Source organism: Aquila chrysaetos, chromosome Z, assembly GCF_900496995.4.
Source record: "Aquila chrysaetos chrysaetos chromosome Z, bAquChr1.4, whole genome shotgun sequence".
In the NCBI taxonomy this organism is placed as follows: Eukaryota; Metazoa; Chordata; class Aves; order Accipitriformes; family Accipitridae; genus Aquila; species Aquila chrysaetos.
Genome location: NC_044030.1, coordinates 82,069,338 through 82,083,294, shown reverse-complemented (window position 1 = coordinate 82,083,294; position 13,957 = coordinate 82,069,338). Strand labels below are relative to the sequence as shown.

General features: G+C 37.7%; 1 protein-coding gene across 2 annotated transcripts in view; it reads left to right on the top strand.

The window, feature by feature from the left end:
* Positions 1-13,957, top strand: part of RIT2 (Ras like without CAAX 2) — a 198,369-nt gene that overhangs the window by 20,158 nt on the left and 164,254 nt on the right. Inside the window, exon 1 of one of the 2 annotated variants that reach the window (XM_030005757.1) lies at positions 492-840. The exons of the other annotated variant lie outside the window; for it this stretch is intronic. Coding sequence (XP_029861617.1) covers positions 738-840 — 103 coding nt within the window. The 5' untranslated portion in view covers positions 492-737. Of the gene's footprint in view, positions 1-491; positions 841-13,957 lie in introns of those variants that run through there. 2 annotated transcript variants of the gene reach the window in all.

Here is a 13,957-nt window from a genome sequence, read left to right as displayed (position 1 = left end):
CAATCTCCTTCTGAAATTCTGTGTGGGGAAAAAAGAAAAATAACAAATCTTTTTTTCAAAATACCTGGTTTAATTCTGCAAATACTTGATGCAAACTGAACTAAAAGACAATTGATCTGGGGGCAAACCTAACCTTAGAAAACTTCTCTGCTTTGCAGTAAGCTTCATGAAGAACAAAGACTCTTAAAAGTTGTTGCTATTTCACTTCTAATAGATTAAATGTAAATCTAGCAAACTTGATGAACATAGGATGAATATTTAACTCCAAGGTGGCAAGGAGGTTATCTGGTCTGTTTTATTATTGTTTAAGATTCAAGGAAGCACTACATGGAATAACAAACATCATAATTAAGAAATGTGATCCGTTTTCTTCTTCTGGAGGCTCTGCTCAATTTGATTCCAATGACACAGCAACACCCAGAGGTACCAGGGCTCTCGAGCCTCACAAAACTGCTTCTGTCCAGGAAAAGAAACACAGAGAATGATACAGAGCTGGGAGGGGGCAGAGAGAGATTTTTATTGGAAGCTGTTAAAGTGGTTGCTATGAGACCTTCTCCAGCTAACACAGGCACAGCAGCGAGTGTGAGGCTGATAAATCGTACCTCTTGCATTATACCTTTCCTTTCTGCCTTTTTCCCCCCCCCCTTAACACAGCTTTTGTAGTTGTTTAAGATCACAGGAAGCACCTGCCACTTGCTTTTTCTTCCCTTTTGCTCCCTTCTTCTGCCTCGTGCAAGATGGAGCTAGAAAATGAAATTATCAGCTCCTCCAGCAATTCTTCAGCAGGCTCCAGAGAGTACAAGGTGGTGATGCTAGGAGCGGGGGGAGTTGGCAAAAGCGGTAAGTTTCAGCAACAGCATTTTGGGGGAAAAGGGGTGAATTGGGAGTGTAAAGTTCACAGAACAAGAATGTTGTTTAATGCGGGGTTTCGTTCCTCTTTCTCTTGCACATGGCTTGGATAAAAGACTCTAATTCGTGACTGGGGCAATGAGTCAGCTTAATTTGTTACAGACTGAGCTGTTACAAGCCTTTTTAATTGGATATTTTTGTAAAACTAACCTTGGCTCCATTGCATATGAGGAGAGAGCGGTCAGCTTGCTGCTTTCAGTTTAAGAGCAAGTGGTCGTGTCCCTCTAACACTTGCTGAGGGGTGATGGTTTGGTGGCTGGGGTGGATGTCACTTGTTGGCCTGCCGGTCCTTGTGCTCAGGCAGAAATGAAACTAACTGCAAAGTCAGCTGTACAGTGCAAAGTGTGGAGGATGCCTGCAGTGACTCGTTTCTTTCCCACGTCTTCTTTTGACTTTTTTGCTGAGTGTCATTATGGCTCAGCTGGTGTGAGTCTCCTCTCCTGTCCGGACAGTTACTGAATGCATGTCAGAGTCTCGCTCCAGGTGATAAGGTAGATTTGCAGCATATTTTAATATCACTGTCCAGTGCCGGCAAGATATGCTAGTGTCTGACAATGGTATCTCTTCAGAGGAGTCATTATTTTCTCTGGACAATGTTTTCTTTTTCCCAGATATTATCACCTTTGATTTATTCTCACTGACACTAGCATTCTCTGTTCCTAAAAAGACTTTGCTGAACGTGCAGTGTTTGTCTCAGAAGCCAGTGTATTGAGCTGGCCACACAACAAGCATTTGATTACATCTTCTGGAAATTCAAAAGAAAGAGAAAAGAATAAAACAAACAAACAGAAAGGATAATGTAATACACCCAGGCCAGATTCCACAAAAATTTCAGGATAAATAAGCTGTGACACTAAACTGTAATAATTGTGTAGATTAAACAAGTTTTATTTCCTATTCAAATGACAAGGTATACATGCAAAAAATTACATATTGGGAGTGTATATAATTTCCTCTCTGTATTCATAATCTCTGTTTTCTTGTTATGTTTGGCTTCAACTTCAGTGGCACGTCTTTCAGTGAAAGCTATTTCCCATCAGTGTCGCTTAACCAGGCAAACAATTCTTGCACAGATGTTATGCTATGATCATTATATAAAATGGGAAAGAAGAAAATATTGGTTATCTCAGAGTAACTTTCTGCAATTTCAAATTATCTTTTCCATAGTAAAGCAGGTATCCAGGACGTGTCAGCTGGAACTTTCAGTAAAATGTTACTACTTCTTTTTTTTTTTTTTTTTTTCCTTAGTGCATCCAAAAGATGGCAGCAATTTTTCCCAAACATATTATTGTAAGAACGATGTCATTTTGAAGACTTATTCACCAAAACAAAGGATATTACAAACTATACCATATTCACAGTATAACTGAATCATAACAGCCAAATTTTATATACACATTGAGGAAATTTTAGAGTTCCCATTTACTGTTAGATAAGAGTTTTAAAGCACAAATGAAGTTTATTCAAATCTCCTTGTTCAGAAAATGTTAGCTGTTGATTTCCTGAGAATAAAGCCTTCAAATCTGTGGATTACACAAAGTAATGATATATCTCCAAAGCTGAGGACCACATAACTTTCAAGAAGAATTGGGTGTCTGTGTGTGGTCTAGAGAAGTAAAAATAGGATAAAGTGGGTGGTTATGCCATTTAGTGGGATTAATGAAAACCTGTTGTTTTCACAAAAGTGAAACTTCTAGGGGGAAAAACAGCAACTGAGAATTAAAAGTCTAGAAGAAAGGAGGGGTGGGCTGTTCCTCATTTACTGGCTATGAACTTCAAATGTGGAATGGGCTTGAAGTATTTCAGTAGAATCCGGAGACATAGTCCAGCTGATAGAATTCTGATAGAGATAAGGAAAAATTTATGTCATTCCATAAATCATGAATTCATTCTGACTGTTGTATAGGCAGGATTCATTTAAACTGGATTAAAAGCAGAAAAAGCCCTGAATGACTGCTTTCATTCTCCAAGGTGAGCTCTGCTTTCCCCTAATGACCTAGATTCACTCTGTCCAGGAAATCATGAATTTAACCATAAAAAAGGGTCAGGGTAGAATGAGACATTAAAAAAAAAAGTTCAACTTCCAGTTTAGAGTTTGACAGATAAGTGATATATGGGATGATGTATTGGTAATATCCTGGCTTCTTTCCCCTTCTTCTCCCTCCTCCTTTGCTTTTTAAGTCATGAAAAAAGCAGTCACAGCCAGGATTAAGTTGCTGAGTGGGAAACCTCTTTTGGATAAAAGCCTTTCCATTCCTCATTTTGTTCAATATTAAGTAATTCAGGTTTGGAAAGAATTTTCCTTAGGAACCAAGCTGCAGAAATGTTAGAAGATTTCTTTTTGCCCTGGACATAGTTCACTTCTAGAGATCTGCTGGGCATTTTGATCTTGTGATTCCCATACTCATTACAAGGGGCTGAGGATATGATTGTATGTGTGGACAGGGAGGAATGGGGAAGAAGACACCAACAGTGGATGTTCTTTGGACGTTGGTGTTTATAGACTGTTTGCTTTGGGTTGTCAGGCTTCTTTCTTCAGTTCTGTGCTCCAAGATGGCAGACAATCCAGGAGGACAGCCAACCTCCTGTTATTTGGGCTATTCAGTGTAGTAGAAATTTCACAAGAATTGGTAATAGAACATAAACTCAGCACATGCTAGTCTGATACCCACCACATTCAGAGTAATGATGTGTAAACTGCAAATGGTTTGAGAATTGTTATGAAAGGGTCCTCACATTTCAAAATCAGTGCCAGAAAAAAAAAAAAATCTCTGTCACTATTTTATAGGAGGAAAAAGCACCACCTCAAAACCCAGGGTTTGGAACAAACAGGTAATAGTGGTGTTTAATTAAAATATACAAAGCTATATGTAAATTTTCCTGGGAATTGATTTCTGTACTGTAATTATAGATTACCTAGAATGAGTTATCCCTTCTAAGGCTTCTGAAAGTAGAACTATTTTTGTTTTCAGAGCAATATGCTAATTCATTACTTTGTGTAGGTTGTGTCTGACATCAAGTACAGCTATACACTCTGCTGCAAGTTCAGACCGAAATTAGGCTAGAACCAGGAATGAAACTGAAATAAAATAAAAGTAAATTTTTTACTGACTCTCATTTGATTATAGTCCATACCGAAATGACACTTTTCTATAATGATAGTTAAATTTCAATTTAAAAAAGATTTTGACACTTGGTCTTCTCTGGTTTGATGACAAATCTCGGATCAGCTCAATACTGTTCAAACCTACCTCAAGTTGCCTGACAGTAGGGTTGAAACCCTAAGAATCTTAGTGGTTTTGAAACAGGTTTTGCTCACAAATACCTTCAGAGATTTGCATCTGGACAGTGAACCTAGTACGCTCTTGGTCCCTAGTCTGATGCAGCTCAGACCTCTGTTTAGGTCTATTTTTCAGTGTTACAAAAAATATACACAAAAGAGCCTCTAAATCCTGAGACCATGCATTGCTGGCTTATATTTAGCAAACTAATTACACTAATAATAATTAACTGCAGCACATTCTGCAAAACATCAGCAATAATTAACTGAGGGGTTGCACAGTGACTACCAAAAAGAACCAACAAATTGAGGTGCCTGTGCAACTGAATAAAATAGAAAACTGCTGTCTAATGAAAAATTGTTACCTAGGTATCCTTCAAATGCTGATCAGATTGCACCACAATCTAACTTTGTGTTCATCTTCTTGGCTGAATGAAAATGTTATTCTAGTTTGTTTTTTTTTTTTCCCTAATGCTAGTTAAAGTTGATTTATTTAAGGGTGAAGATGATCTACTGTTATTCCTCATAAATGGAATTACATGTTTATCCATAGAATTGTTGTATCATAGATACAAAGTGAATTTCATGCTACCTGTCCTGTGAAAGTTGCATTTCAGATGAGGAGGAATTTAAAAAAAAAAAAAAAATTAATAAATATTTGTTGCAAGTTGTTTTTTTGTCTTAGAGAAAATGTGCATTTTTTAAGATTTATTTCTCAGACTGATTGCCAGTTTATTTGTCGCCACCTTAAAAAAATTGAAGGAATTGTCAAATAGCCCCAGATTTTTGTAAAACTAATGTATTTTTAGTTTTAACATACAGGTTTCCAAAACATTTAGATATATATTTCCAGGTTTCAATCTTAAAAAAATAAAAAAGACGGGAAGAGAAAGAATTAAGAAAAGATTGTCTTAGGGTTGTTAGAGTCTAAAGAAATGTATTTCTCAGCCTGATCTGGTTAGGGGAGGCATGCTTACCCCATTGATTTCTTTCTTTTTTTTTTTGCCAGTGTTACACGAATGCTGTATTTCTACAGATACAGGTGACTCATCCAATTAATTTCAGGATTGTGCGTACAAAATAAGTTCTAAAATATGTAAAAACAGCAATGGTTTTGTGATGTGGGAGCTTCTGTACTAGGAATTAGATTAAATCCCCAATTTTCTTTTATTTATGTGATCAGCTGCCTTTGTTTTTTTGTTTTGTTTTGTTTTTTAATAGTTTTATCTCTTATTCTGTCTAGATAAAGCAAAATCTGTGCCTATTCATTTTAAGCATGTCATAACAAGAGTCCCCAGTAAGCAGAGATAGCACCATGGAGTGTGTACTGGAGAAGTGGCCCACTCCAGCTGTTTGTTAATCCCTTGGAGATAAATTAGCATATAATCCAGGCTACACCTGAAAAGGATGAAGAGTAGAGGCAGAGATTCCACTGGCATCAAAAGAGCTGAGTTTGAAAAGCACCATTTGGGTCTGCTGATGCTGTTCTTAAACTATCATAAGGCTCAGTATTGTAGAACGCACTTCATACATTAATCAAACACCTTCGGAGGAGGGTTTTGGGGGGCGTATGTTGGTTTTGGTTTGGTTTGTTGTTTTGGGTTTTGGGGTTTTTTTCCACCCGATATGCTCTCAGGTACAACTATGCTTCCCCAAATGCCTGGTAAATGGATCCAGGGAAAGAGTCTGGCCTTCTGTTGTCTTCTGAGCCAAACCGATAACTAGAATGAAGGTGAAGGATTAAGTTAGGGGTCAGTATGAGTCAAGGTGAAAAAGGTAGCCTTTCAAGTGTCTGGGCATGCTGTGGATTACAGTTAAGACAAACCAAATTGCTTCCCCCCGCCAAAGTCAATATAAGTATAGTTTTTTGTGTCTAATTTCATGCTGCTTCTCCTGTGACTGCACAAATACCCATTTTTTTTAAACTGGAATAGAAATTGAGACACCCAATTAATAAAGACACACATCTGCATCCCTCTGAAAAGAAATGTTTGTTCCCTCATCATCCTCTGTCTGAAAAAAGGTAATTTGGATTTTTAAGGCCAAATATAAGACCCTGGGAATTTCAGGGAAAGAATTAATTATACTTATTCAAATGAAGAAAAAGAATTTAAAAAATGGGAAGGAAGAAAGGGTATCTATTTGTTGACCAGAGAAAAACTTCCTTGCTTGGTAATAGTTCTGAAAGCATAAGGGTATCAATCAGTCAAAATGACATATTAATTCCCTTGGTCACTTCATAGTGCTGATGGTAACCTGTGATCAGCTGTGACCTGATGTGGAAGTGTCAGTGCAAGGCTGGGAAAGGAAGAGAGGAGACAGCAGAATACTAACAGTGGTACAGCCCAAAAGACATAGTAATACTTCTGGACAATTATGTATCCATGGAGAAAATATCCTAACTGAACACTGTAAGCCACCAGCTAAGTTTGTCATGTCTGGGATGCTGTAAACTGAATTACAGTCGTAGTTCTAATGAAGAATTACAAATGTTATATGCAGACTTGTGGTGGTATAGGTTGCATTTTCTCCATGAAAAAAACCAAAAACCATTGTAAAGAAGGCCCACTAATGCCAGACAACCACGTCCCTGGGTATGGGCAACTTCCAGTTTTTCCCATAAACCAGATTAAGCACTGGAGAATTTATAAATATAGAGTTCCGATATATTTATGATCTGTGGTAACAAAACTGTTCTTATGATTCAATTACCTTCACAAATAGGCTATTGAATTTGCTTCAAGCTCAATTTTGTGTCATTCCAACTTCTAGCTATTTGATCTTATCACTTCTTTGTTAACAAACTTTGAAAAACTCCCTATTCTCTTACTTTCCTATCTGTTAATACCTATAGACAATGATCAGTGCACACCTTGATCTTCTTTCTCTTCAATACTTTGAGCATCTGAAACCTTACTTGTAGAAGCTTATTTTCCTGCTCAGAGCATTTTGTATCCTTAATTTGAGTGCCCTAGTACTTCCACATCATTTTCTGAATATGAATTCCAAAAGTTCACATGCTATTCTGTTAGTGGTCTTACTAGAAGCAAGATTGCTTACTGGTTTCCTCTTGACAGTCCTTTTTTGTTCCTCTGAGAATAATGAATTCTTTTGTTCAGGTATAGTGCAGAGAGATCGCATACAGAGAAATATCCACAGTAACCCTTAAGTTACTTGCTCTTTCCCCCAACACAGTCACCTGTGCTATCACATCTCTAGTGATGACCTGAATTCTCTATTTCCATATGTGTTATCCTATTTTGGAAGTATTTTGCTGGGTTGTGACCATCGAAGCTGATGATTCAAATAATTCTGGACACATTTCTGATATTCTTCATTTATCTTTAGTGTGTTTATTATCCACTTGAAAGGATTAAACACATTGCTTATTAATTTTCTTGACTATGGGCAGACCTTGTGGTCAGAATTATTTGCCTTGGGGAAATGAGTTAAAGATGTTTTCATTATTTTGCCAGTTCACATAATTCAATGGCTGGAGGGGTGGAGGATTCAGTTATGGCTCCTGCATTTAATAGGATGGTTTCTGCATGTGAGATACCAATTGGCTACTGAGAAAGCTGTCTGCAGTTCTGGTTTCTTCAATACCAGAAGCCATCTGATAAATAGGAGAGAGTTCAGAGAAGACCAACAGAGATGATGAAAGGGCTGACGCAATATGATTTACGATGATAAATGACTATGACTATATTCAAATAGCTCTGTCAACTAGTAGTCCATGATTCTTTATTGTGTAATTTGCATATGTATACAGTGATTTAATGTAAATGGGACTGGATGCAGCTGTAATGTGAATGGGTTGATCTATCCAGCTTCTCCCATCATAACATCCAGATGATGAATACCCACTTGGATAAGGCTAGCAAGTGGGCTGGTCACTGTCTGTGCAACTTTGGCACAAGGGACAGAGAATTTATGCTGTTTGAAGGTAATAAATATCAAGAAAAGAAGACCTGTTTTCCAAAATTGAGGAGGAAAGGGATCAGAACTGCTTAATGGAGAGTAATCAGTTAAGTGGTAAAATTATAATTAAAATATGTATAATTAGAGATGTATGAAATCTTCAGGCCTGACTTCCTTTGGTCAATAAGAGCAGTAGATATCCTTAAGCATTTGCTTAAAAGCAAGATGGAACAGATTGTGGAACAGTCTTTGAAAGGAACAGTTTGGTGAAAGTTGTATTAGTCTAATTGGTTTATGCTAATTTAAGATAGAAGAATACTTTATAGAGGTTGAGCTTTAATGAGCAAATATACCTGAGCAGAAAAAGCATTTACCGTCTTCAGACTCTCTTATAGTGGAGATTGAAAACTATCATCCTCAAAATTATGAAATGTGTTAAAAGTCATCAGGACTTGTGGCTGATGTGGCATTATTAATGTGTCTAACTGTTGTCCTAAAAGCAGATTCGTTTACCCAGTGTGCAAACCAATAATACACAGAGTTGAGGTATTTTCAAATTAATTTCATTGATGCTCATGAATGGGTGCCTGTCTCAAGACAGCACACCTTTGTCTCAAAAATTCCCACATTTATATATTTAACTACTACATACTCGTTATTATTTCCCTTAATGATTGGTTCTTTCTTCTTCGCCTCTCATGTAAATTAGTGCGCAGACTCTGTCTTCTTCCTCCATTGTCTTCTTTTGAGTAGGTGGTATCATTTGAGTAGGTGGTCAATGAGTCGGTGGTCGCGATCTCCCCCTGTAGCAATTACCTTTTACCTACTTCTTACTCTGTCTTGGCAGTTCCAAGTGGTTCTTCAAGGTTTGTTGACCAGACCACAATCCATTACCTTTTCTGACATAAACATAAAGCCCCATTGTCTAGTAGTTAGGTCCTAAACATAAATCATGTCTAGTTATTGTTTCCCTATTTTAAATATTAACTGATGGGGGCTGTACACAGGACTTTAGCAGCTCCCTGGTTATTTCAGTCATATTATACATATTAATTGATAACATAACCAGCATTTTTCTTTATGTTCAGACTGCTTAGGGGAGATCCTAAGGCTGGTCTCAAGACTGGACTTGTTTGTTGTGTACAAAAAAAGTCATTTATGTTGCCTCACACAGAGCTAAAGTGCATCCTTTAAAGGATAAGGGCTCCTATATAACTGGAAACAGGCTGAGGTGGCACCCCAACAGTAATGGTCACTGAATGTGTATGTCAGGTAGTGGTGCAGATGGAAGGTAAGTAGATCTGTTAGCTCACCACTTGCAAAAAACTGTTCTCTGTTCTGCTGATGGAAATGGGATTTACTGATTCGGGACCTTCATCTAAACCTCTTCTACGTGAACAATGACATGAATTGATGAGAACTCACGGAAGGTTGTATTAATGAATCTGCTTTTCATGGTGTGATTTATTGAACGAGGGCTTCACTTACACACTGAAGATTTCAGTGAGATGTGTACTGCTCAGTGAGATGTATACTGCTCAGCTTTTCCCGTTCATATTGCTTGCTATTAAGAGACAGGAAACCTTCTGGACTGTTCCTGAACAACAGGAATTGAACTATCAAGGACCCTCCTCATTTCAACCACACACAAATCTGCCATTTGAAATGCCCAGATTGAAGTCTCAAATAAGGGAACAAGCACTGTTTCATGACAATGACTGGGCACTGTCGGTATTTTTGTTGTAAACAATCTGTTGAGGCAGCCACAGGAACTGTTTCCCTTCCAAGCCATCCCTGCTGCTGAGCTGAGCCATCTGCAGCATTTTCGGCACATGCTATCTGTGAGAATTTGGATGAGATTAAATCCATTAGGGACACTCTTAAAGCACAATTAGGAAAGATTTTTTTTTTTCCTTCTGTTACTGCTTTCATGTCTTTTCCTTCCATACTTTCCATTTTATTTCCTTCCATTCCTCTGGTAATCCTTTTCCACTTTTAATTTGTTCATTGACTTTAATTAGTCACCCTTTATGCCTGCAAGCCTTTCTAATTTTTTTTCCTAGAAGCTAGAAGACTCGTCGTGCTCACGCAGCTCCACTGACAGGTATGGAATGTTACCAAAGCATTGTGCAGGGTCCCAGTTTCAGAGCTCCTGCTGTCTCAGGAAGACACTTTGCTGCAAGCTATAGTGATTTGCTAATGCGTTACCTGCCCGCTAAGCAGATCCCAGAGGAGACACTGGCTAAACCCACTTTGGTTTAAGTTGTGTGGAGAATATAAGAAAGAAGAGAGAGTGTGTGTGTGTGTGTATAAAAGACTATCTCAGGAGTTGCCAGGTTGGGCTATTGTGATTCTGGCCACCAAAAGAGATATGTTTTCAACTCGCTTACCTGTTGTGAAGCAGTGTTTTTATCTTTTCATTCAGATAAATCCCAAGAACTAACCTAGTTATTTCATTATTTCAGGGGACCCAAAGGTGGACCCACAAATGGTTATAAGTTTTAAAAATTAATTTCATAAGCTTTTGCAAAGTAAAAGCTGTAATCAGCTGAAAGACTGATGTATGTAGTTCTTCTTTAACTTACGCTGACTATAGTTACAAGAAGAGCTGTTGTTTAATTTTTTTCCTTGCAATCTCATTGGAGTGCTGTGCAGTTTTGTAATTCTAGTCCATTTTCACATGCACAAAATAAAGGAACACTAGCAGAAATTCATATTCTCTGTCAGATGCTGTGATTCCTTTAGTAACTTTACTAGCCTACTACCTGCATGACAGCTTGCTGTTATACTGAACTGTTGCCTGCTAAACAGGATCTGCAGGGTCTTTACAGAAACGCCTCTTTAGCAGCTTGCAAAGTATGTACCGTTGTTTCAGATTTTTAGTCAGAATGTTCAAAATCAAACCCAAGTATTGTCAAATTCCTGATTGTTTCCAATCAGCAGAACTCTAGCTTCTTAAATCATGCAGAATGCCAGGCAGGCTGTAAAGTTTCCCCTTCTCTAAAATTTTGTCTGGAACTTTCTTAAATAGCAATAATGTTCCTTTCTCAATTTGAATAAAAAGTAATCGTTAGACATTTTCTACACAGTGAATAAACTTGCTTGGGTTGCCTGGTGACAGGGTCATCTATTCACTCATCACACACAGTATACCAGAGGTCTGCTTCGTACAATATCTGCCACTGCATACAACCAGATCTATTCCTGGGCCTCCTGAGGTCTCCTTATGTTTGTAGACATGCTCTAGAGACACTTTATTTCTTTCCTGGGAATAGAGGAGAAGAAAGAACAATCTATCACAGTAATCAAGCAGCCCCCCGTGAGCTCCAGAAACCTGGTTTCCTATGCTCTTCTTTCACTGACAGCAGTTTCAGTGGATTTTCCAGTGTCTAATAGTAGCTGTGAATTTGCATCATAGTCTCTCAGTGGGTACTCTGTTTACTGATCTGTTTTTATAAAAGTGGAAGGCGAAAGACCCATTTTTTAAATCTTTCCTCCATGAAAATTGACCAAGATACTTAAAAGTTATTAAATGTCTGACATAACAAGTAGTAAATCACGTAAGCTTCCACTTTTTTTTTTTTTTTCAGATAACATGCTCAAAATGAGAATTGGCTGTGATATTTGAGGGTGGAGAAGTGGTTAGGAAAAAAGCAAAACAGAAGATAAAAAAGAAACAAACTGAGCAGTGGGAGGGGGAAATGTAACAGAGGTGAACATCTAAGAATAGAGAAAAGAAATTAGAAAAAACAGAGGCATAGGAAAAAGATTGAGAAAACAGAAAACCAGACAAAGATGAGTAAAAGCAATGGTAAGGAAGTAAAGGGATAGAAGGAAAGGGCAGTAGTTCATACTTCAAAGAGCATTGATTTCAGATGCTGGGTTTTTGTTGTTCTTATCCTCCTAGATGCTACTGGCCCACGGTTATACTCCAACATCCTTGCAGGTATTGGTGGCCAAAAAGTATAGAGAGGTCACGTTAGTGCATATTTCTCCTGCCTCTGTGACTTTTTATGCCATGTTTCTTACCCACTTTCTACAATAAGAAGCTGGAGAGGCAGCAGCACAAATCTTCTTGGCACGGCCCTTTTTTCCCCCAGCTCTTCAGGTGGTGTAGAAGCTTGCCTCAGCCATGGACAAGGCTGTGTAAATCTGACATTAATATCAATTTATGGGCTACTAGGCAAAGCGGTGTTTCTCCTGTGTGGTGTTCTTACAATCATCCAGAACTGAGAGGAGTTTGTGGGCCCCAGCCTTAGCAATACCTAACACCTACTGAAATCAGGGGGAGGCCCAGCACTTGTCAGACTTTTCTCTGTTCTTTGAAGAATTAGATCCATCCACACACGAAAATCTCAAATAAAATAATGAATCACAGTGGTACTAGAGATACATTTCACTCAGTACGAGGAAATAAAATTAACTTCTGTCTTTCCCCAGTCTGGGAAAAATGTCAAGATGCAAAGCAAAAATACATGTATTTCTATATGTTTTCTCTTATTCTTTGTAACCCAGCTGCTACCTTTGCTCTCATTCCCTAGGTTTTTACTGCTCATCACACTTGCCTATAAACAAACAACTACCTCCCTATAATCAACTGTGGACAAATGGCAGTAGGAGGAAAAATCAAAACAAAATGCCAGTGACTATAAACAGATTTAAATACACATATCGTTGAAACATACTCATGTAAGATTTATTTAAGTGTAAAGTAACACACGTTTTCACTCTTTAAGGAAAATACTTGTTAGTGCCAATGTGTTATTCAAAGAATTATAGAAAGCTCTGCAAAACCCAGTGAGATAACCACTTCTGCTGATTGACAGTGACAGTATATTTAAAGAATACGATTATGTGGTGATTGAAACCCTTTATTCCTCAATGTCATTTACATAAAAAGAACTATGGATCAAACTAGTTTGCGAAGCTGCATCGTATGTTTCTAAAGCATCACTGTACCTTCTGGATGAGTATTAATATATTAAGTTTCAGGCATTGGTTGAACCAGTTTTGTGTGTTGGGATACTTTAGGGTGTTGTAATTCAAAGACATTAATAAGTTTGTGAATGAAGTGTCTTTCTTCTGGCCTATGGGCAGGAAAAAGGCAGAAATTAAAATTTTTGTTCCAAGAATTTTTTAACTGTTCCTTTCCTGAGTATCTCAAATGAAGTTGATCAAAATTGTAGGCAGTGAATACTTTACAGGGTTGGAACTCATGGGAATATCTTTGGCACCGCTGATGTTAATTTAGTCACAACAAATAGCAGGATGTGGATTGGGAACAAATTAGATAGGCTGTAGTAGACATGATTTCTCAGGAAATGACCTAGGTAGACAGAAAACCAGCTTGCACTGTGATGAAAGTTCCTGAGGGAATCAGAGGTTTCCCTGGCTCACAGTTCAAGTTCAATGCAATAGAAAAATACCATGAATAATTCTTTTCAGGTTCAGTGCGTAACAGGTTGCTAAAAATCGTTAAGAGGTTGGTGATAGAATTACTTGCTTCTGAGTTCTAATTCCTTCCTCCCACTTTTCTCTCTTTTTTCTTGCAGGCTCTCCCTTTGAGCATATGGTAGAATTTATGAGGGATGTGGGAAATGTAAAATACCAGCTGTTTATGTTAGTACAGTGTGTGGAGCCCATGCTATCTTCAAAATTCTTTTTATCTTTCTCATAAACTTACCTTAGGTGTATTTCCTGCTAATAAAATATTTTACCAGGAATATGGCAGTGTTGAAGGGCTTAGATTTGATAATCTATTGTGAAATAGTTTTTCGCTTCCCATTTTAATTTTTTTATGTTTCTAGTTGATTTCTATATCTATATTCATTTCAGGATGTTTAACAT